Source organism: Passer domesticus, chromosome Z, assembly GCF_036417665.1.
Source record: "Passer domesticus isolate bPasDom1 chromosome Z, bPasDom1.hap1, whole genome shotgun sequence".
NCBI classification, from domain to species: domain Eukaryota; kingdom Metazoa; phylum Chordata; class Aves; order Passeriformes; family Passeridae; genus Passer; species Passer domesticus.
Window position 1 is genome coordinate 50,782,755 of NC_087512.1, and position 20,613 is coordinate 50,803,367.

The following is a 20,613-nucleotide window of genomic DNA, read 5'->3' on the forward strand; positions in this document are numbered from 1 at the left end:
ATCAATCTGACAAACCTGCTGCCCCTTCCTGCTGCTGTAGCTGACTCTAAAGCACGAGAAATGTGCCAACTCTGCCAAAGACAGGCAGACATGGTGAGATAAAAAGAGCCAGTCTGCTGAAAAGGAGACCAAATGAATGTTTTCTAATGCCCCCTTCTCATCCTTTCCCCAGCCAAGCCAGAGCAATGTCCTTCCTCTCTGTCACCGATGGTGACCCAGGCACGGGATGCACAGTGGGGACAGAGCCCGCAACTGCTCCCAGTGCCTTCGCCACGGGCTTCCATTGCCCTGAAATGCCGTGCCGGGCGCTGCCCTTCCGTGCCGTGCCGTGCGGAGCCCGGCCAGCGCCGGGAGCCGCCCCGCCCGCGCTGTGCCCGCGGCCCCGGCTCTGCCGCGCTCGTCCCCGCCAAGTCCGGCCCGCGCCGGGGCCGCGCTGGGCGCGAGCGCAGCGCCCCCCTCCGGCCGCGCGCCGCCGGCGCAGCCGCGGCCGTTGCGCCGCGGGCGTTGCGGCCACAGGCGGCGATCGGAGCCATGGCGGAGCTGCCGCTGCCCGCCGGGCTCAGCGCCAGCGCCTTCCCCGCCAAGCTGTGGCGCCTGGTGAACAGCCCCCGCGTCCGCTCCGTGCGCTGGGACAGCCGCGCCCAGGGGCTGCTCGTCGACCGCTCGCTCTTCGAGCGGGAGCTGCTCAGCCCGGGCGACGCCCACGGGGGCGGCGAGGGGGTGGGGCCGACGCCGGACTCCTTCCAAGCCACGCACTTCGGTAGTTTCGTGCGGCAGCTCAACCTCTACGGCTTCCACAAGGTGCCCAGCCGGGTTGGCTCATCTGAGCCCGGCGATGCCGGGGGCTGGCTCCACTTCAGGAACCCCAGCTTTCGCCGCGACCGCCCCGACCTCCTGCTCCATATCAAGCGCCTGACCAGGGCCAACAGGCAGCGGCTGGCAGCGGGGCTGGAGGTGCGCAGCCGCCAGCCCAGCCGCTTCCAGCAGCTCCGCACGGAGCGGCCGCTGGCGTCCTTCCCCGCCGGGCAGCCGCCCAGAGCCGGTGAGAAAGAGTGGGAGCTGTGGGCGCGGAGGCTGGCGTGGGCTGTGGCCGTGGGCCCTGCCCGTGCTGGGGCTGCTCAGCGCAGCTGCCCCGGCGGCACAGGGGCTGTCCTTGGGCAAGGCAGCTGTGCCGGCAGGGCCCGGGCGCTGTGCCGGCTCTGCTGGGCTGCCGGGGCTGCGGGACGGTCCCGCCGCGGCTGCGCTCACCACAGCCCGGCCCGCTCGGCTGCAGCTGGCCCAGCCGTGCGCCGTGGCTGGCGCTGCTCCTTGCCTGGCCCAGAGCCCTGTCCTGGTCAAGCGCAGCTGGAGGGAGCCTCCTGTCCCTGTAGAGCAGAGGAGAAAGCACCGGGCAGTTGGGTTTCTGGCAGTTGCCTTCTGCCAAGGAGCAGCAGTGGGACAGTTTTCCCAGACAGTTGAACGAATAGGGCAGAGCTAATTAGACAAGGAATTGTTAGTTGAATAGCCCCAGAACATGTGGGGAATTTTTTCTTTCTCACCCTGTTTGGGAGGATGGGAGCTTTTGTCTTTCCTGATAGAAGTACAGTTGCTGCCAAAGGAAACACACCCAAAGACCAATAGTGACGCGGCCTTCTCTTTGCTTCCTTTCTTCTTCCCTCACTGCTACACAGTGCTCTCATACCAGGACCTCACTGCTGCCTCACCTGAGGGTTTACAGCTGCCTCCAGGCCCTTCCAGGCTAAGCGCAGGTGCTCAGGAGTCTGACTTTTTCCTGACATCTCCCAAGAAAGTCTTTGCCTCATCTGGATTTCTTGGGGTTTCATCAGAGGAACCAGGCACCAGCAAATTTCATCTCAAGCGTGAGCTCATCATTCCGCTGGTTCCCATAGACTGCAGATGCCGCCCTGAGCTCACGGTTTCTCTGCGTCCCATAGACCATCACAGCCCTTCCATGGCCTCTCCAGAGGGAAGCAGCTGCACATCTTCAGAGCAGTATTTGCCAGCCTGCAGTTCATCAGGTAGGGAAAGAGTTTCTACCCTTGCTTTCCAAGCAGGTCCTGGTTAGTGACCCTTTAAAGAGTTTTCCTGCAGTGCTCTATCATGGGTAGATCTCAAGCGAGAATCGGGTAGAAAGTGTCAAGTCGCCTAGGAAGAGGAATCTTGAAAACAGAAGGATTTTCTGCCAGCTTTTCCTGTCCTTGCTGCAGATTTGGAGGGTGTTCTGGGCATTTTCCAGACAGCCCTTCTGTAGGGGTACAAGGGCAAGGCAAAAGATATTGCCTAACAAGTCATCAGTGTTAGGTGCACTCCCCTCTTTCTTTGAATGAAGCCAGACTAGGATGGTGAGGGGATATTGCAGAGGTTTAAGACTGTCTGCCCTGAAAATCAAGCCAAACCACCGAAATGAGCTCTGCCTGCCCCAGAAGAGTTGGAGCTGCAGAATACAGCCTCACCCACAAGGCTGGTTTTAGAAAAAACTCACAGTTTAATTTCAGCATGTGTGTCTGAAGATCTGGGCTCTTCCTGGGTGAATCCACTTTCTGTGGTCTTTTGTGATGAGAAACCAAATGTAGCCAAATCCCAAAGCTGCTGGGAAGATGCAAAAGGCTGTGATTATAAAATGTGTGTGTGTGTGTCTATATCCCTTTGACAATCCATGCTTTAATCTGTGTACATGTGAATTAGGATAAATATTTTTTAAGAGGAGAACTCACTCCCCCAATCCCCTGGCAAGTCTGAATACATTTCTGGAACTGAGGTTGCTCTGTGCTTCCTGTGATGTTTGATCCAAGGCAGCACTAGAGCTCTGTGTCCCAAAGCCACATTGTGGAGCCTGACCAATGTGTTTGGATTCTTGCAGCCACCCCAGGCACTTCAGGCCCCAGCGCTCCAGCTGGCAGTGCTGGTTTTGCACCATGGACAGCCCCCAGCTGGCTGTGGAATACTCCTGGGGAAGAGGAATTGCCACCACCAGATCTGGACATGGTGCTTGAGACGCTGGAGGAGATGTTTTCTCCCTCTGCTCAGGTAACTGCATTGGACAGGGAAGAAAAGGGCTGGGAGCTGAGAGCTTGTGAATGTTGTTGCATGGCTGAGAAGCAAAGGCTTCTTGAGTTCAGCTCAGTGAATGGACAGGAAAAGATTTGCTTGGTGAAACAAGACTTCCTAAAGAAGAGGGAATGAAAAAGTCTCCCCCTGAATAAGGATGAAGAGGTGTGAGCCTGTGTTGGTCAGGTTTGGGTGCCTGTTTTCCTGGGAAGAATCCCTCGTGCAGGGGTGTTTGTGGTGAGGAAGTGGAAGCTTTGTAGGTTCTAAGAGGCTTTGTTTGGTGGGAAAGAAGAGAAGAGTGTTTGGAGAATTGCCAAGTGTCCCGTGCAGGGAGGGACATGCCAGAGGTGCCTGTTCCAGCAGCAGATGTGGGCTGTGCCTCTTTTGGGTGGGAAGGCCAAGGCAAAGCAGGGCTGGGCTGCAGCTGCTGCTGCTGTGTGAGCCCTGCCGGGCGTGTGGGCGCTCCCAGAGCCGTGTGTGGGGCTGGGCTGGAGCTGCAGCTTTCTTGTCCTCTGGGTAACCTGGTGCCTGCAGCCCAGTCTCCATCTGGGAAATCCTCAGCTGGGCAAACTGGCCAGTCTTGCTGTCCATGTTGCAGAGCTCAGTCACCTTGCTCTTGGGCAGCTCTGTGGGAAGAGATGTGTGTTCCCACGCAGTCCCTGCCAAGCTGCAGCCTGGATGAGCCTGCTTTGCTCAGTGTTGTGGAGGAGGAGCAAATCTCTGTGCCAGGACTCCTTCCTTAGCAGCCATTCCATGTGTTCAGTGTCACCCCCACGTTCAACACTGTCAGCTTTGACAGCTTTTGGACTGTGTTTGAGAAGTGAAATTGTTTTGACTCTTGAAGGGTTTTGGGGCCCAGAGTTCTTGTTAGGAACAAGGGATTAAGAGTGTGAGCCATGGAGTTGTTGGACCAGGTGTTTGGTGTAACTGGTGAGAAGGGTTTCTTCCTTTCTGTTTCTCTTTCAAGGGGAATATTAATGTTGCCCCTGAGTCTTCGGGAGGGCAGCCTGTGGACAGAGCTGAAGCAGAAGGAGCTTTGCCTGGCACCAGGAGGTGCGGGAACAATTCCCAGGAGCCCGAAGAGCTTGGTAAGGACAGAGTCCCCCTTGGTTTAGAGAGGTGTGAGATGGCTGCTGCGAGCCTGCCTCTGGCAGCAAGGGAGATGAGCAGAGTTGAGCTCCTGTCTGCAGGGCTGGTGCTTCCTGGTGCCTTTAGTTCAAATCCTGCACTGGCACAATCTCCCCGAGCCCTGCCCTCCACGCTTCTCCAGAGGCTCTGACACTGAGTCCTCTGCTGTGGCAAGGGAGCAGGGAATAAAGCTGACCTTGTGGAGTTGTGTCACCAACTCGGGTGTCCCAGTTTTGTGCTGAAGTCTGTGGATAAATTTGCTGTAGGGTGTCAGTGCTCTGGAGGCAACACTGAGTAACTCTTGAAGTGAGAGAAAAAAACCACAAGAAAAGGTCAGTGTAGAAGTCTGAGCTGTTTGTCTCCAAGCATTAAATCAATGTTGTACCAGTCTGCTGGTAGGTGTAGTGAGATACATTAAAAATACAAGCAGCAGAAGCTCTGAGGCCAAGCAAATCATCAGTCACAAATCCAGTAGCTCAAGGAAAACCTGAAATTACCCCAAATTAGTGAGAACTAAAGGAGAGATAGAGCACTTTGGATCTGCATGCTTGAGCAAAGCTGCTGCAGCCTGCAGGCCTGCTAGGAAGTTCTTTCCCTCCCAGCTGTTCATCCCAGAGCTGGTGGTTGTTTTGGAGGAGCTGTTGCTCACTGCAGAGGGCAGGTTGCAGACGGCAGGGAACGGTGCTGATTCATAGCTCAGCTTCCAGCAGCCCTGAGCTTCAGCCATTTCAGTGGGGACTGAGGTCTCTCTGTCAGCACAGAGAAAGAACAAGGCTGGGCTTCTTTGTGGCAGCTGGGGCTGCCTGTGTTTCCAGCTCTCATGGGTGCCCTTTGCACTGCAAGGGTTTTGACTTAATTGGGATTCTTCAAAACTTCAGAAATTTTCAATGCTTGGATGGATTCTGACTCTTTAAAGAGCAGGCTTCAAATTGCCAAGTGAGACTCTGCCTTTCAGGCCATCTTTTACAGTCTTTGACACAAGGACAGTGACTTCCAAGAGGAAAGATGCACAGAGGCCAATATTGACCCAGTGTTCCCTTTGCTTCTCAGATTTCCACCTAATCTACCTTGCCAGGAGGGCTGCCCTGCGTGAGAAAAAGGATCGGAGGGAGAGCCTGTGACCATCGGGCAGGTGGAATCCCTCCATTTATACATAGATTTATAGATTTCCATAGTTCTATTTATATATCCTTGTAGTTACATTTATTGATTTATACAATCCTATTTATATATCCACATAGTTATATTTGTAGGTTTATAGAGAACATATATATATATATATACATCTATACAGTTAAATCTATATATAGTTTTTGATGTGATAGAATTATATTTATGTGCATGTAGTTACATTTATAGATTTTAAAATTTACATTTATATACATAGAGAGTAATAATATATTTTTAATATTTTTATATTTATAAATCTGCATCTATATGTAGTTAGAGTTATATGGATTTTTAGATGGATAGATTGATGTTAGTGTAGGTCTAGGCAGTATTTTTACCTCTTTCCCCCTCGGCTGCCTTTTTCACCTCTGGCTTTTCCCCCTGTGCCCCCTGTGTCCCCTCTCCCTGGGCTGGGTCCGAGCTGGCAGCCGGGCCGGGCGCAGCAGCAGTTCCAGCCCCGGATGTCCCTGGAGCGCTGGGAGCTGCCGGTGGCCCCAGGCACTGTCCCCTGAGGAGCTGCTGAAGGACGGTGAGACTGAGGGGGCTGAGGGGGCTGAGGGGGCGGTGGCGCTGAAGGGACGGTGACCCTGAGCTGCTGCTGGGGCTGAGGGCTGTGGGGCAGCCCAGGGCCATGGTGGCACTGAGGTGACAGGCAAGTGGCACAGGCTGAGGGGGTGGCGGGTCTAAGGGGACGGGATGGGTCAGAAGGGACTGAGGGAGGTGAGAGGACTGTGAGGGGCTGGAGAAGCTGAAGGGGGCTGGGGGTTTGGCGAGAGCATGGCGGGGCTGAGGGGATGGAGGGGCCAGCAGGGAGCACAGAGGGCTCCGGGACTGCAGCTCTGCCAGGTCTTGGAACCAATTCCAGAGCCTCCACTTTTGCCACAGCTGCAATGAAGACCACGAGGACAGCCGGAGACTGCCGGGAGCCAGCAGGGAGAAGCCGAGGGCCAGCAGCAGGAGCAGGGAGCGGGGCCCTGCTGCTGCCAGCCTGGAGAGAGCCCGGGTGAGGCCCCAGGGCCGGGGAGGCAGGGTGTGGCTGAGGCTGGCGTGGGCTGTGGCCGTGGGCCCTGCCCGTGCTGGGGCTGCTCAGCGCAGCTGCCCCGGCTGGCACAGGGGCTGTCCTTGGGCAAGGCAGCTGTGCCGGCAGGGCCCGGGCGCTGTGCCGGCTCTGCCGGGCTGCCGGGGCTGCGGGACGGTCCCGCCACGGCTGCGCTCACCACAGCCCGGCCCGCTCGGCTGCTTTCTCTTTCTGACCCTCCTGGGGAGGCTCTGACATTTCCTCTTCCCTGATGGAAGTGCAGCTGCTGCCAAGGGAAACGTCCGCATACTGACTCAGTGTTCCCTTTGCTTCCCAGATGTCCCATCTGCTGTCCCTGTGCAGGAGAGCTGCTCTGCCCGGGGGGAAGAGGCCGCAGGAGAGGCTTTGAAGATGGGGCAGCTGGGGTCCCTTTTCTTCCTGTTATATATCTGTTCATATATATAGTGTATATTATGTAATATTTAATTTCTGTTTACATATGTAGATTGTTATATAGGTATTTATAACAATATATATTTTTTATATATATAAATATTTCTCTGTGTGTGTGTTTAGTACTATTTAAACATGTATGGAGTCATATAGTTGTACAGTTGTATCGATAAGGTTCTTGGTACAAGGTTCCTTGGGGAGGGAATGCAGCGGCGACAGCTAGCCTGTAAGACTCTGACTCCCCGGCACGCTCCGGCCGCGCCGCCGGCAGCACTGAGGGGGGAAGGGCACTCTCCCCCTGGGAGACTTCCTAGGGAGAGTGCTTAAGGCTGAATGCCTTCAGAAGGGCGAGAACCCCCAGAGCCGTTGGAAGAGGAGCTGGGCTGCGACCCACAGGAGAAAGACCGGACCACGCCGACAGGGAAAACGGGAGGGTTTATTGAAAGTGCGTCGGGCGCGGACAAAAATGCTTGCCCGGCAGGGCCTTATAAACAGAATACAATGACCAATCTAAATTTTTGAGAGGAGGGAATAACGCGTAACAAACATCTCGGATCTCCAGTGGGAATAAACTGAGGGTTGAACCCTGACCTCTGGTCCAATCACTCAGTGTCCAAGACAGAAGGTTCTGGATGGAAGGGTATGGACACTGAATAACAGACAGGCAGCCAGGGAGGGATTAGGAGAGATAACTCGTAACTGACGGGACAATCAAGGAGAGGGAGAGAGAGAGAGAGCCCGGGCAAAACCATAAACAGGAATGGGGGGTACAGGAATAAACCAACTTAAAACTAATGCACCCCTACAAGGGAATGCATATTTTTGTATTTCTATATGGGCTGTACACTTGTAGTAATATGTAATAAATTAGGTTGTTAAAGTCCTAATTGATCTTTGTATCTAGTGAGTTGTAGAGGCTGGCAATAAATTAGGTTTTGTTAACTGAAGTTGGTATTTTTATATTTTTACATAGACTGGTTGTAGTAATCTAATAAATTCTTGTTCTTAATCCAAATTGAGATTTGTGTAGTTCTGTATTGTCAGCACGGGTGCAGCAATTTGAAATAAATGATGTTTTTCAATGGAAATTGATTCTCGTGAGTTGTAGCCGCAGCTCTCTTCACAGAGAGCAGCAGCTACATCGTGCGTTTGTCCATCAGCAGTGTGGCAATCTGCAAGAAATGCCATTTGTCAGCTGCGATGGGGGTTTTGTGATTTGTGCTACCCCAAGCCATGAGCAGATGGAAATGCTGCAGGATTTGGGCCATGGAAATCTCCGGCCATGGCCAGCACATGCCCCACCTGCACTCAGGCTGGGCACGGGCAGCGCAGGTTTGGGATGGCAGCAGAGCCACACGTTGGCTCAGCACTGGCTGCCAAGGCCTGCTGAGAAAACTCCGGGACTCCACTGGGAGCAGAGCTCCTGCTCTGTGGATATGCAGATAATTCAGTCCATGTTTGGTTCTTTACAGACATACACACACAGAGAGCTGTAGGCAGCGCTCAGTAACCCGTGACATACTCGATTGTGGGAACTGAAATGGATATTTCTCTGTTTATAGATAGGGGCAGCAGAGTGGTGCCATTCTGCAGCCATCTTGTATCAGGCAGTGGTCGCTCTGTCTAAGCAGTGCAGTTGCAGCAGTCTGTAATGAATTTCCCTTTTCAACTGACATTGGCTTTGGGGCACTTCTCGTTTCCGTGATGAGCGACCACATCAATGTTTGTCCCTATTTCTTCACTGATCCTGAAGCTTTGACGAGTGTGTGACAGGCCGTGGCACCCAATTCCTCACAGGTGTGTCCAGCTGTGGGTAAGAGACCTGTCTTGTCTGTGAAACATCCGTCTGAGGGTATTTGTCAGAGAGATGTGGTCCATCTCCAGAACCCCCTCAGGCAGCACCCTGGCTAGGGAGGGGAAAAATGTAAGGGGATTTATGGCATTTCTTCTCTTTTATCATGTATTTGCATGAAGCTGTAGCCTAAACTTAGTAAAGCAAAGGATAGACTTTGTTTGGTCATGCCGTGTGGAGCAAATGGTGCAGGAACAGCCACAAGCCAAACTGCAGGAGCAGCTTCTTCTTGCTCCTAACAGGACATTGTGTACAAGAAAGCACCACAATCTTATTGATTCGATGTTGGGAAGGATGAAAATTTGACAAGAAAGTCTCACAGATACGTATGCTTAGCAGAAAGATTTTTTGAATGTAGAAGCTGAGGAAGGAATAGAGATGGAAGCAAGTTTTGATATAGAAGAAAAGAATTGCTGAGCCAGTCTTCCTGGATAACCAAGGAGGCAAAGGATATGTTAGTTAGAAGGGGTTTTTATGACTTAGAACAAAGGATAAGCCCACCTCAAACAAGAAGATGTTTTTACTAAGCAGAAAGATAGCACAGGCAAACAAGTCAGCAAATGTTGCAAGTAGAAAAAAGGTGTCAGAATTTTCCACTGCAAGAAAACTGAAAAACAACTTCTGGCTTAAACTGTAAACACATTTAGTGATTGGAGAATACTAACATGAATATGGTAATTGTAGTAGTTATGATAGGCTATAGATAAAAGTTAAGGTATAGATTGGTTCTACTGTATTAAGATGCTCAGCAAAGAAAAGTATATAATGCATTTGTAACCTAAAGGAAGGGTCTCCAGGCCTGCCTGCAGATGCAGCTGACAGCTCTAGGCACAGGCTCTGTCGCCCACGACCCTGGACTGCTCTAACGTCTTGCATGTGATAAACTGCGTTTTGGAAGAGCCGCCTGGAGTCCCGCATCTCTCATTTAGGCTCTTACAATTCACCTCTTAGGTAAAACCACAGTGATTCACCGTGTCAAACTAGCTGGGGATGGAAATAACAAACATCCCTGGGCTGGGGCAGAAGCCTGGGAGTCACACGCTTGGAAAAAGAGAGCTGGCAAAGCCAGCCCAAGGCGCAGGCACGCATTTGGCTCCAGCCAAGAGGGAGCTTGTACTGCACAGCTCGGAGGGACTCCAGGCAGAGGAGCAGACCGGCGGCAGGGAGCAGCTCCCGCTGTCACTGCCAGGGAAGGACTCGCAGGACGCAGGAGGAGCGGGCACATCGCGGATGGACAGTGGAGCCCCTCCTGAGCCTCGAGGTGATCCCTCCTGCTGCTGCAGTCACAGCACAGCCACCTGCCCTGCAGGCTCTCTTTGCCTTCCTAAGCCTCAAGCTGTGTCGGTGTTTTTCCTTTTCATGAACGGGCCGGGGCTGCTCGGGTACAAGACTTGAGCGTTATTGGCGGGATCAGCCTCATTACATGGTTGAGACAATAGGCAGAGGGCAAAGCTCACATACAGCCAGCAGCAGCCAAAGATTTCTTTCTTACTGAGCATCTTAAAAACTTTTTAGCCAATAGCATGTTGCTAAAGCTTACAGACAGTTGTTTTAACCGATTACTAAAAGTACACGTACACCTGCTTCACACAGTGCTTGCGTGTCTTCTTTTTATTAACAATACACAATGTTCCATTAGTAAGCTTAAAACTTTCTAGTATTTTGCTAAGCATATTTTCCTGCCATCTAAAAGTCTATCTTAGCCAAGCCTAAGACTCAAGCTCTTGTTTAATATCCTCACTTGCTCTACTATTGTAACATTTTCTACTTTCAGACTTTGCAGCTGCAGATAGCTCTAAGTGTCTTGGCTCTTTCTGTTTCTAAGGCCTGCTTTCCCAGCTTTCTAGAGATCTTCTTAGCTTTACTAATTCCTCCACAACCCACTGCAGGAAGCAAACCTGATTACAAATGAAAGCAATTATACCAGATCAAAACTTGTTGGCCCACTGCTAATACTGGATGTTTAATTTTTTAGACTGCATTAAGTACCATCTGTGTTTCCAAAGGTGGTGCTCCAAATTTAGAACCGTGCATTCTCTCCTTCAGCTGATATACACACACACACATATATATATTTATACACACATATATGTTTGTAATTTTCTATGTTTGTAACATCTGTGTGAAGAAAGGGTAAACTTAAGAAAGTGTACTTTTTTCACAGCAGCACAGTTCCATAGAAATTTATTTGAATTTTTTTTCTGAGGTACCCATATTATAAAGACACTTTGCTAAAACTAGTAAGGATGAGAGTTGCAGGGCTGGTTTAAAATCGAATCCAAATTTGATTTCATTCTGTGCAATATTTCCATTAAATCTGATTAATGCCCAAGACTAAAATACTAGAGCTCTATTTTTTTTTTCCCATAGGAAACAAGGCATAGGTATACTTTTGATTTTTCATTTAAATAGAGGAATCCACTGGACTAACGGATACCTTGGAACTTCTTTATCATTTACAACTACCGACAGCTCTCAGGAACAGAAAGATTAAAGGAAGGGAGGAGAGCAAATCTTTTAAAGCTATGACCTGAGAGTTATTGTACATCAATCTGGAGTTACTTTACATCACTTGGTTAAATACACCATTACCTAAAAATCATGTATATATGTATTTGGTAAGAAGTATCAACTGAATAAACGCTATACATAAACAAGTTCTCATCTAATTATTTTTTGCTAGCCTCATGTTCTCTTCTTATTTAGTAAAATCAGGAAGAGAAACACTGCTGTTCTTTGAAAAATTAATCTGTTAAAATATTGACAACCCTGATGTTTGATGTAGGAGTCTACAAGCAATAATTTTAATTGTCACCAAAGAAGAACAAAAGGGACACATCATCTGTGGTAAACACCAGACATTGTTGCCAGTAGGGTTGAACAAACTATCTGTATGATGTTGTACAGCAGTTAACGTGAAGATCTCATCAATGATGGAGATAAGAGACACTGACCCTTGAGGATTCAAAGAAGCATTTGATAACAATAAGAAGAGCTTATCTTGCCCATCTTAGTTATACTTAAAATGTATTTTATAGGAATTTGATTTATACTGATTGAAAACTCATCACTTCTTGTATGTTGCTGAATAACTAATGCTGATTATTTTAGTCTCAGCCCACAGACTTCAAAGATAAACACATTGCTCCAGCTTGCAGTATGGAACCAGTATCACTTGATTTTGTCACTGAAGTATCAGGAAGTGTTGTAAATGACACAGCCTGCCATGGCGAGGTATTCCCAGGATCCGGTCAGCACTGCAAGTAAACATAGGTCTGATTTGCAGTCTGGCAGCAAATTTGCTGAGAGCAAACCAAATCTCTGAAATTGCCATGGCTATAAAGGAGAAAATGTGCCAGTAGAAAAAAGCTGGATAACAGATTCGGTAAGAAATCATAAAATGACAATTAAGCAACACTATTGCAGAATTGTAAACACAAGTGGCCAGTATCATCATATCCTGTTTACAAAGGCAGCAAAAGTCATAGTTAATCATTGCATAGTTAATTATTCTCCTCATTCATCTGGGGATTGCTGAGGCAGCAGCAGCAATGCTGTTCCATATCAAAGATTTGTTATTGTTCAGACCACATTCTAAAATCTCTTGATTATCCACGTGCAGCATGACTTATTCTTTCAGCTAATATTTGTGCTCTTGGTAATAGGATAGTGCAGCCATGGATCGGAAGAGGCATTTTAGATCACTGATTTTATGGTTTCCATCTAGGAAAAGTAATACTAAAAAAGCTTTAACATTCTTCACATTTCATTCTTTCAAGCCATCTAAACCAAGAATCACTTTTGCCTAAGTTTTTGTCTTTGCTCTTCTGGGTAGCCCCAAGATTTGCACATGAAGGCTTGCCAAGCCTCTGATAACCAGGTATCTAGAATTTACTCTTGTGGTCTCAGCACAGCCATCTAATACTGTTTTAAATGCAACATGTCCATAAAGAGCCTACAGATACCACCCAAGACCTGCAGAGCACACATGTCCTTTTGGACAGACAAATAAAAAATGGCATCTCCCCTTAAAATTGCTCTCTAACACTCTTAGGCAGCTCCATAAAGTTTCTGTAGTGGGACTGCATGTTCTTTGCGGTCCTTATTTCCTCCACTAAAAAGGAGGTGTATTATTGTTGGTATTTAATAATTTTGGGCTGTACTTTAGTTTCCATGTGCCTGTTCCTCCATAGGAGCTGGGTGTCCAAACTGCCTGTAGAGCTGGTGGAGATCTCATCCTCGGTTCAGGTGCCTTCAAGTGGGCATCTTGTTCAATTTAATCTACCCTGTGGGATATGTTGTGCCTCATTTGCTGCTCCAGAAGGAAAAAGGTCTCCCACACACACACACACACCCATGCACACCTCTACAGACATGGGGTTCAGGGCAGGGGTCTCACGTACAGGAGATGAGCTGCCGAGGCTGAAGGTACGCTCATCTTCTTTAAACAGATAAATATTGATTAGATATAGATATAGATATAGATATAGATATAGATATAGATATAGATATAGATAGATAGATATAGATATAGATAGATAGATATAAATATAGATATATCGAGATAGATAGATAGATAGATAGATAGATAGATAGATAGATAGATGACAAAGATATATAAAGATATAGATAGATATATGAAAATTCAGCTCAGCTCAGAGGCATGAGGGGCTGCAGGAGATGTTGGCAGCTGCAGATCTGCTCAGCTGGCACTTCTGCTCTTGACTCCCAGGATAAACCCAAGAGGCTTTGTTGAGGAGGTCTCCATTGGTGGGAACACAGCTTCGTGAAGGGCACTGACTTTGGGAGTCTGACTTCTGAAACAAATGAATCCCTTTCCTGAATCACTGTGATATTTGGCAGGTATGAATGGTTATAGTGACACTCACTTAAGGAGAGGGTCACACATGGATGTGATGTAGCAATAAAAACAAAACAACCACACAAGTGGAATGCACTTTCTGACTCTTTCCGGTGAACTGTCAGCACTTTTGTCCCTACTCATGTGACTGCTAGAAGAATAGAAAGGAGAACAGCAAATTCAATCTGAAGAGTGGTGTGAAATACCAAAATAAGATTTCCAGAGAGCAGAGGAATGATTGTGATTTATAAGTATGTATCTCATTTTTACTGGAGGAAACAGAGACTGATTACAAAGGATATCCAGATCACTTTAATGTTCTCTCTGTCATCTTTTCACAAAGCATGCAATTTCCAACCCACTGCAGTCAGTGAGAATCCTTTCACGGACCTGAACAGGACAAACGTTTTTATCATAATAGAAGGCACTTATGCATGGATATTTAGAGATGATAGCCAGATGTGATAGCCAGTCTTGTCTTTCTTACATTTGTTCTGGTTTTCCTACCATTCCTTTTGGTCAGCAACTTACTAGCAGACTTCAGAGATTGCTTGACATAGTTTGACACTATTTGATTCTGCCTGTATTTAACAGCACTCTGTGGACAATATTAACTGTACTTCGTGCTTTTCCCTACTTTATTTGTACAGCCTTATTTAAAAATAAATGTGAAAAAAAATACATGAAAATTTGTACAACTTGGAATAAAAGTTACAGAGTCGTAGCCATTCAGTGTATCAAAAGGGTTAATGTTTGCAGTATGCGTTTCTGTGTTTTTATTCTCAACTTACTCTAAGTTTCCTTTTGATCCCTAGATTGCTTCCTTGTCTTCTCTGAAGTGCAACCTTCTCAGGCAGGTCTAGGGAATTCCTCAATGTAAACACTCTTTTTCTATTTGGAAAACGGACATTTTTCCTTACCTGCAAATCACAGATCAAGTCAGGAGAGGATGTTTTTCCAGTATCCTCTAACTGCTTTATTAAACACCGCTCAGAGTATTTAAGGATTGCCATCTAACACGTGAAATGCAAGTTGGTCCGTCCAGGCTTTACTCATTATGCAGCTCTTGAGGCTTAGATGGATTATCCACCAGTTCCTGAGGAAAGCAGCTCTTGACCACGCCAATTTCCAGACCAAACAGCACCGTGGAAAATTATGTTCTCCCGTGTGTTTGGTATGTCTGCTTCCCCTGGAAGACACAAAATAAAAACGGATCTTTCAAGAGTTAAGTTTTAATAGAAGTGAAGAGCTGTTCATGTTGGTTATTGCTAATTTTGTCGATCCGTTCAGGATGGTAAGGGGAAGGACTTGGAGCTGCTGAGAGCATTCAGCTGTTTATTGCAACTTGCAGAATGAGCCGTCAGATGGGAGAGCAAATGTTTACGTACGCAGACAGGTACAACAGGCCGTTGCTACATTTTGTAACTTCATAACTCAGCTTACAACTATTTTCTGTTATATATATTTTTAGGCTGTGTTTAGTGGAACCTGCAAAAAACCCACGGATTATTAAATGTGGTAATATTACTTGTAATGTGTTTCCCTATAGAGAAAAGACTTTTGTACTAGATTGGGAGAGGTTTGTCTCCTCAAAAATTATAATGCAAGAATTCAATTGGGATATAGGCAGGTTGTTGTAACGCAATTGTTTTGACTTCGTACTCTAATTTCTTATTTTTGTAATCCTTGAAAAATATTGATTGATCGATCAATCTATTGATTGGTTGCAGAAACCTTTGAAACACTTATCAGGCTGGCTTTCACAAGCACACCGCTCTGCAATGTGTGCACAACCACGGCTGCTGAGGCTGCTGTGAATGTGCAGGAGTTTTTCACAGGTGGTGGGCTCCTCCTGTCCGGCACAGCCCTGAGCACAGAGGAATTTGGGAAGGGATGTTGTGATGCCTGTTTGCAGCAGTCTCCAGCCCGGATTAACCCTGCTCTGACGGACAGGTCCCTGCAACGTGCTGGTGCCCGCAGGCGGCAGGAGAGACCCGGGCCCCTCTGGCATCGTTCCCAAAAAGGCCGCAGGACAACGGGAAGGTCGCTGTGCCCCGGGCGGCCTTTGCCGCGGGCTCTGAATTTGGGCATTGCAGGATCTCTCCAGCAGGTCCCCCGCCCTTCTCCGCAGCCGGCACGGAGCTTTGCTGAGAAGGCGGCGCTGCCCGGGGCTGAGCTGAGCCCTGCCCGGCCGCTGCCCCTGCAGCCCCGAGGCCGCCCGGCTGCCGCAGCAGGAGCCGCTCCCCGCGGGCCGGGCCTGCTCCGGCCCTGCAGCAGCTCTCAGGAGCGCCGAGCGCAGCACACGGCATCGAGCCCGAGCTGCTGAGCTTCCATCCCTGCTCCTGACGCTCCGGGGCAGGCTGGGATCCGCGCGCCGGAATGAGCGCAGCAGCTGGGACGCCGCTTTTATTCGCGCTTGGGGCAAACGGGACCGTAGGAAAAGTGTCACTGGCAGCTGTCATTTGTTTGGCCGTTTGGACCGTGAGGAACGCATTTGTTTCTAAGCGCAACCTCATTTGGCTGCGCCATTTCTGGGAGATACAAAAAGTATTTTACATGAACCTAAGAAAATGGTTTGGGTGTTATCTGATGTGGACATGATGCTACATGTACACAGTCCTTATTTTACATACCAGGGGCCTGCCTCAAAGAACCTATGACTTTGCATATATTGTTTCCATAATTTTGTATCTTTCAGAGGAAGCAGCGCAGTTCATCTGAACTAAGTCCTTCCTTACACTTAAGAGAAAAAACAGGTTGTGTGAGAGCTCTGCTAGCTGGGAATGTGTGAAGGGAAGCATTTTAGGACACTGCTATGGAAAGTGCAGGCTGTTTAAGCACACGTTAGGGAAAAGAGCTAGTATATATGCTCATTTATGAAGATAAGTACCAAAATCTGAATTTTTCCTGTATTATACTCAGCCCCCAATATGTTTTGGAATTGTACTTTTCTCTGTATCCTTTCATGCAGGCGTCACTGGCAGTGACATGTTCTGTGCTCAGTGCTGCTTTGGCTGGTTGGTTCGGGGAGATGCCTTTAGTTTTATGGCACACAGGGGTCTAAGGAGGGTGTGCGGGTGTCCCTGTGCTCTGGCACCAGCTGAGGTGCAGGAGCACTTCCAGGGCTGCCTCCAGGTGTGATGAGCTGGAGTTAAAGCTGTGCCTTCTGCTGAGCAGCTGATACGACCTCTGACCATGAACAGCTGGGCCTGATATAATAAATAGAGGTCTCTTCCTTTCTTACTAAGACCCAGAGTCTGATAAAATGGGTTCTTCATCCTTCTGAGACCAGTGAATACCAGGGTTCATTTCCACAAATTCCCTGCTTTATCTGCTTTATACCTGCCAGCTACACGAGCCGTAATATCCTGCTGCTCAGCTTCCTCCAGAGACATGGTTGCTGCTTTGTGTGAGGAGCTGCGAATCTTGACTCCATGTTTCAGAAGGTTGATTTACTATGTTATGATAGATATTACATTAAAATGATATACTAAAACTATACGAAAAGAATAGAGAGAAAAGGATTCATCAGAAGGCTAGAACGGACAGCAATGGAATGAATAACAAAAGCTCACGACTCTCAGAGAGTACGAGCCAGCTGCACCTGTGACTGGCCATTAATTAGAAACAACCAACATGCACCAATCACAGATGCACCTGTTGGTAAACAATGTCCAGACCACATTCCACAGACATCAGATAGTTAATTGTTTACATTTCTTTTCTGAGGCTTCTCAGCTAGAATAGGAGAAAAATCCTAGCAAAGGGTTTTTCATAAAATATCATGGCTACAGAGAGAAGCTCTCATTTCTTTGGAGAAGGGCTCTTCACTAACAGTTTGACTCACAAGTGGCTCACTGATGTCTCTCTAACTCCCAAGTCGTTTCACACCTACAGTTGCCTTTCGGGGATATACCCTGATGCTCCTTTGATTTCTGTGGGATCCTCTTTGCCTACCACTTTCAGGAATGAGTTAGAAGAGGCACATAAAAGATTCAAGGTAAGGACTTCTGTTTTCTACTTCATCCTGGGTCATTTCATTTGAAAAGTTTTCGACTTGGATTTTCAACAGTGAATTGCCATTGGCCCAGACTTCAGGATCTCTCAGCACACTCCTGTTTTCAACATGAAAGTTTTTACACTCCAAAATAGTATCTTTCACTGAATTTTAATAAAAAATTGAATGGCCGAAGAACCCTCCACTTCATGGTTTGGCTTCATGAAAATTCCATATTGATCCAGAATAAAGTGGATTTATTTGGATACCCCTGAAAACTCCATGCCTTCCTTCTCCCCTTCCTTTGCTCAATGCAAGGAATATCACATTTCTTATGTCATGATTTTGCTGCCAATGTGTTTGTTTGAAGATCATGCATTTAGTAATGTTATGTCAAAATCATCTGCTCTGGAATCCCTGCCCAACTTCAAAACCCACACACTCCATTTTTAACTCCAGCTGCACCAGACCTAGACAGCTCTTTCACCTGCTTTCTCGGTTCTAATTGACCAGTCCTTTCTCTCTTTGATCACCGATTTGGTCCAACAAGACTAAAATGCAATCATCCTTTGAAACATGGTGACCTAGTCGGCATATTTCATGTTTTCCCATTTATTAGGTATCAAGACTTAATTCTGACATGGAATAAATACAGACCTTCAGCTTGAAGAGGCAGAGAACATGAATTCCATTCAAATTGGCTCATTAATATTTATTTCATCTTCAGAGTGACTCATTAACTGTTTGGAGTTTGGATAAGCAATTAATGTGTCAGTGACTCTGACAGACAAGGAAGAGATGGTTGTGAGCAAGCAAATAATGGCTTGCTTAGCCATGCAGCATTCTCTGCAGTTTTAAAGAGAATTTCATTACATTTTGTGAGCTTTAAAGAAGCAAACGGAGGACAAAAGTCTTTAGATGTTTGGAAGTATCATGTAATTTTGCAAGCATTAATGTGAGAATCTACAGAGGATCCAGCTTAATGATACATGTAGTTGTGGATTTTTTTTATTTGTTCACAGGTATGTTTGTGTAAATAACCACATGTAAAGGAATGTTTTTAAGGCTTTACAGGAATATTTAAATCTGATGTATATTCATGCTCTAAGTTCTACATGCTGTGGAAAGAACACAAATGCCTATACAGCATGATTTCCTTCTACACAACTCTTTTCCCCTACTCATTTCCAACTTGTTCCCTGCTCTTCTTGGGTCAGTCATGGTCTCGATACCTGTGCATTATTTGCTGCCATTCTACAGAACCCAGTGGAGATGCGTGGGCTGCGCAACCATGGGTGGATTTCTCTATTTCCTCACGTACATATTGTCATGGATTTAATGCTGCTTCTGCTCCTGAAGTCTCTCTATGTCCATTTATCTACTGCTATTGCTCAGGGCGCAGCGTACCTGGATCTTTTCCGCTGCAACAGAATTGTCTTAGCAAACATCAGTGTGAATGCTGGTGCAGATACCCTGTAGTAGGGGTTTAAGAGAGCTGCATCATACAAAACAAGAACAGTGTGCATTTTTAGGAGAATCTGGAGAAGAGGGGATGTAGTTCTTGCACACTGGACAGCAGCTCAAAGCGCCTATTGTTACAGAGCACTCTGTAGATCGTCCTGTGCTCCTTTGTGCTCGGCCTGAGGTGCCACGTGCTGGTCTCTGGGCTTGTACGTAGCCGAGGAGATTCCCATGGAGGGCACTCTACAGCTTCATGAATGCACAAGAACTTTGGGACACAGTTCAGCCTCACACACTTGCAAAACCCCCAAACTAAAGTAAAACACCACAACAAACCAAAAAGCCCCACGCAAAACAAGAACCCATGGAAATGTGTTTACAAGTTATAATCGGTTGTCTCGTGAAACCTCCGTTCTGTAAGCTAAACCACTGCCAATGTTCAGACAGAAGGACAAAGGGAGGGTTTAGCAGGCCTGACGAAGTTTTGGTATGGATGGAGCCTACTGTCCCCCCATGAGAGCCTGCTGGCCCTGCCTTTCTGTGTGGATGGACGGCACACCCCGGCCGTGCGGAGCAGCCTCCTGTGCACCTGCAGTGGGCTCAGCAGCAGCTCAAGCCACCCTCCCCCTGCACTGCCCAAGGGCTGCTCTGGCAGCGTCCTCAGCTCTCTCTCGGCCCCTTTCCCTCCGTGCTGCCCTGGCAGCTGAAAGCCCAGCTGGCCGAGGGGGTGCCTGAGCTGCCAGCCTCAGCTGGGTTCTGCTGCTTGAAGACTGGAGCTGCCACGCTGGGGAACCCACAGCTGAGAGCTTCACTGGAGTGCAACAAACAGAGGGCCTGACAGGAGGGAAGGGGCCCTGAGGTCAGGCAAGAGATGAAGGAAAAAGGGAACGGAAAAGAGAGAAGAGAAAATTCACAGGGCTTGATACTTAAATCTACCCTGCAAACTTTGCACACAAGTATTGTCCTGGATTCCCAAAAGATCAATGGTGTCTGAGTTTATTATTAAACAAAAGAGATGAAAAAGAATATTGATTAGTTGTTCATTGGCTGTTCTGGGCACTGACCATGTTGGGATCTGAAGGAAAACGGAGTCTGTGACCATGATCCTAAAAAAAGATACATATGCATATAAAAATGTGGGAATCAGAAACACCACATAAAAAAGCAAAAGATCAAACAAATTCTGGCATTTCCTCATGTTGAAAGTAATGAATCTGTGCTACAAGTTTGCTAAAGTTCCTGTAGGTGCATGAGTATGCAATGCAAGCATGAAAAACGTCAGAATGGCATTTTCAAAAACACTACACCTTCACCGTGTGCTAACAGTTTTCCAAACAGTTGGAGACAACAAAAACATCAAAATATCCAAAAATTCTGGAAGCTCTCAGATCCTTTCATCTCAGTCTAATCCTGAAAGAAAATGAGACTTTTTTTTTTTTTTTGCCTAACACTGGAAAGAAAGCAAGCTCTTTCTTGTGGCATAGAATGGTAGTAGAAAGAGGAATTTAGGGTATTAAGACTGTATTAAGAGCTTCATTTTTCTTACTTTTTGCTGGAATTGCCTAACTCGAAACAGCCAGAATTGCTCTAATACGCTGAATGTCCTCAAAGAGAGTAAGAAGGAC

General features: G+C 47.5%; 1 protein-coding gene across 1 annotated transcript; it reads left to right on the forward strand.

The window, feature by feature from the left end:
* Window positions 1-512: 512 nt before the first annotated feature.
* Window positions 513-7,832, forward strand: LOC135290943 (uncharacterized). The gene is made up of 6 exons (XM_064404962.1): window positions 513-1,042; window positions 1,671-2,018; window positions 2,861-4,136; window positions 5,227-5,875; window positions 6,232-6,349; window positions 6,702-7,832. The coding sequence occupies exons 1-3, from the start codon at window positions 532-534 to the stop codon at window positions 3,181-3,183; spliced, it is 1,182 nt and encodes a 393-aa protein (XP_064261032.1). The 5' UTR covers window positions 513-531; the 3' UTR covers window positions 3,184-4,136; window positions 5,227-5,875; window positions 6,232-6,349; window positions 6,702-7,832.
* The last annotated feature ends 12,781 nt before the right edge of the window (window positions 7,833-20,613 follow it).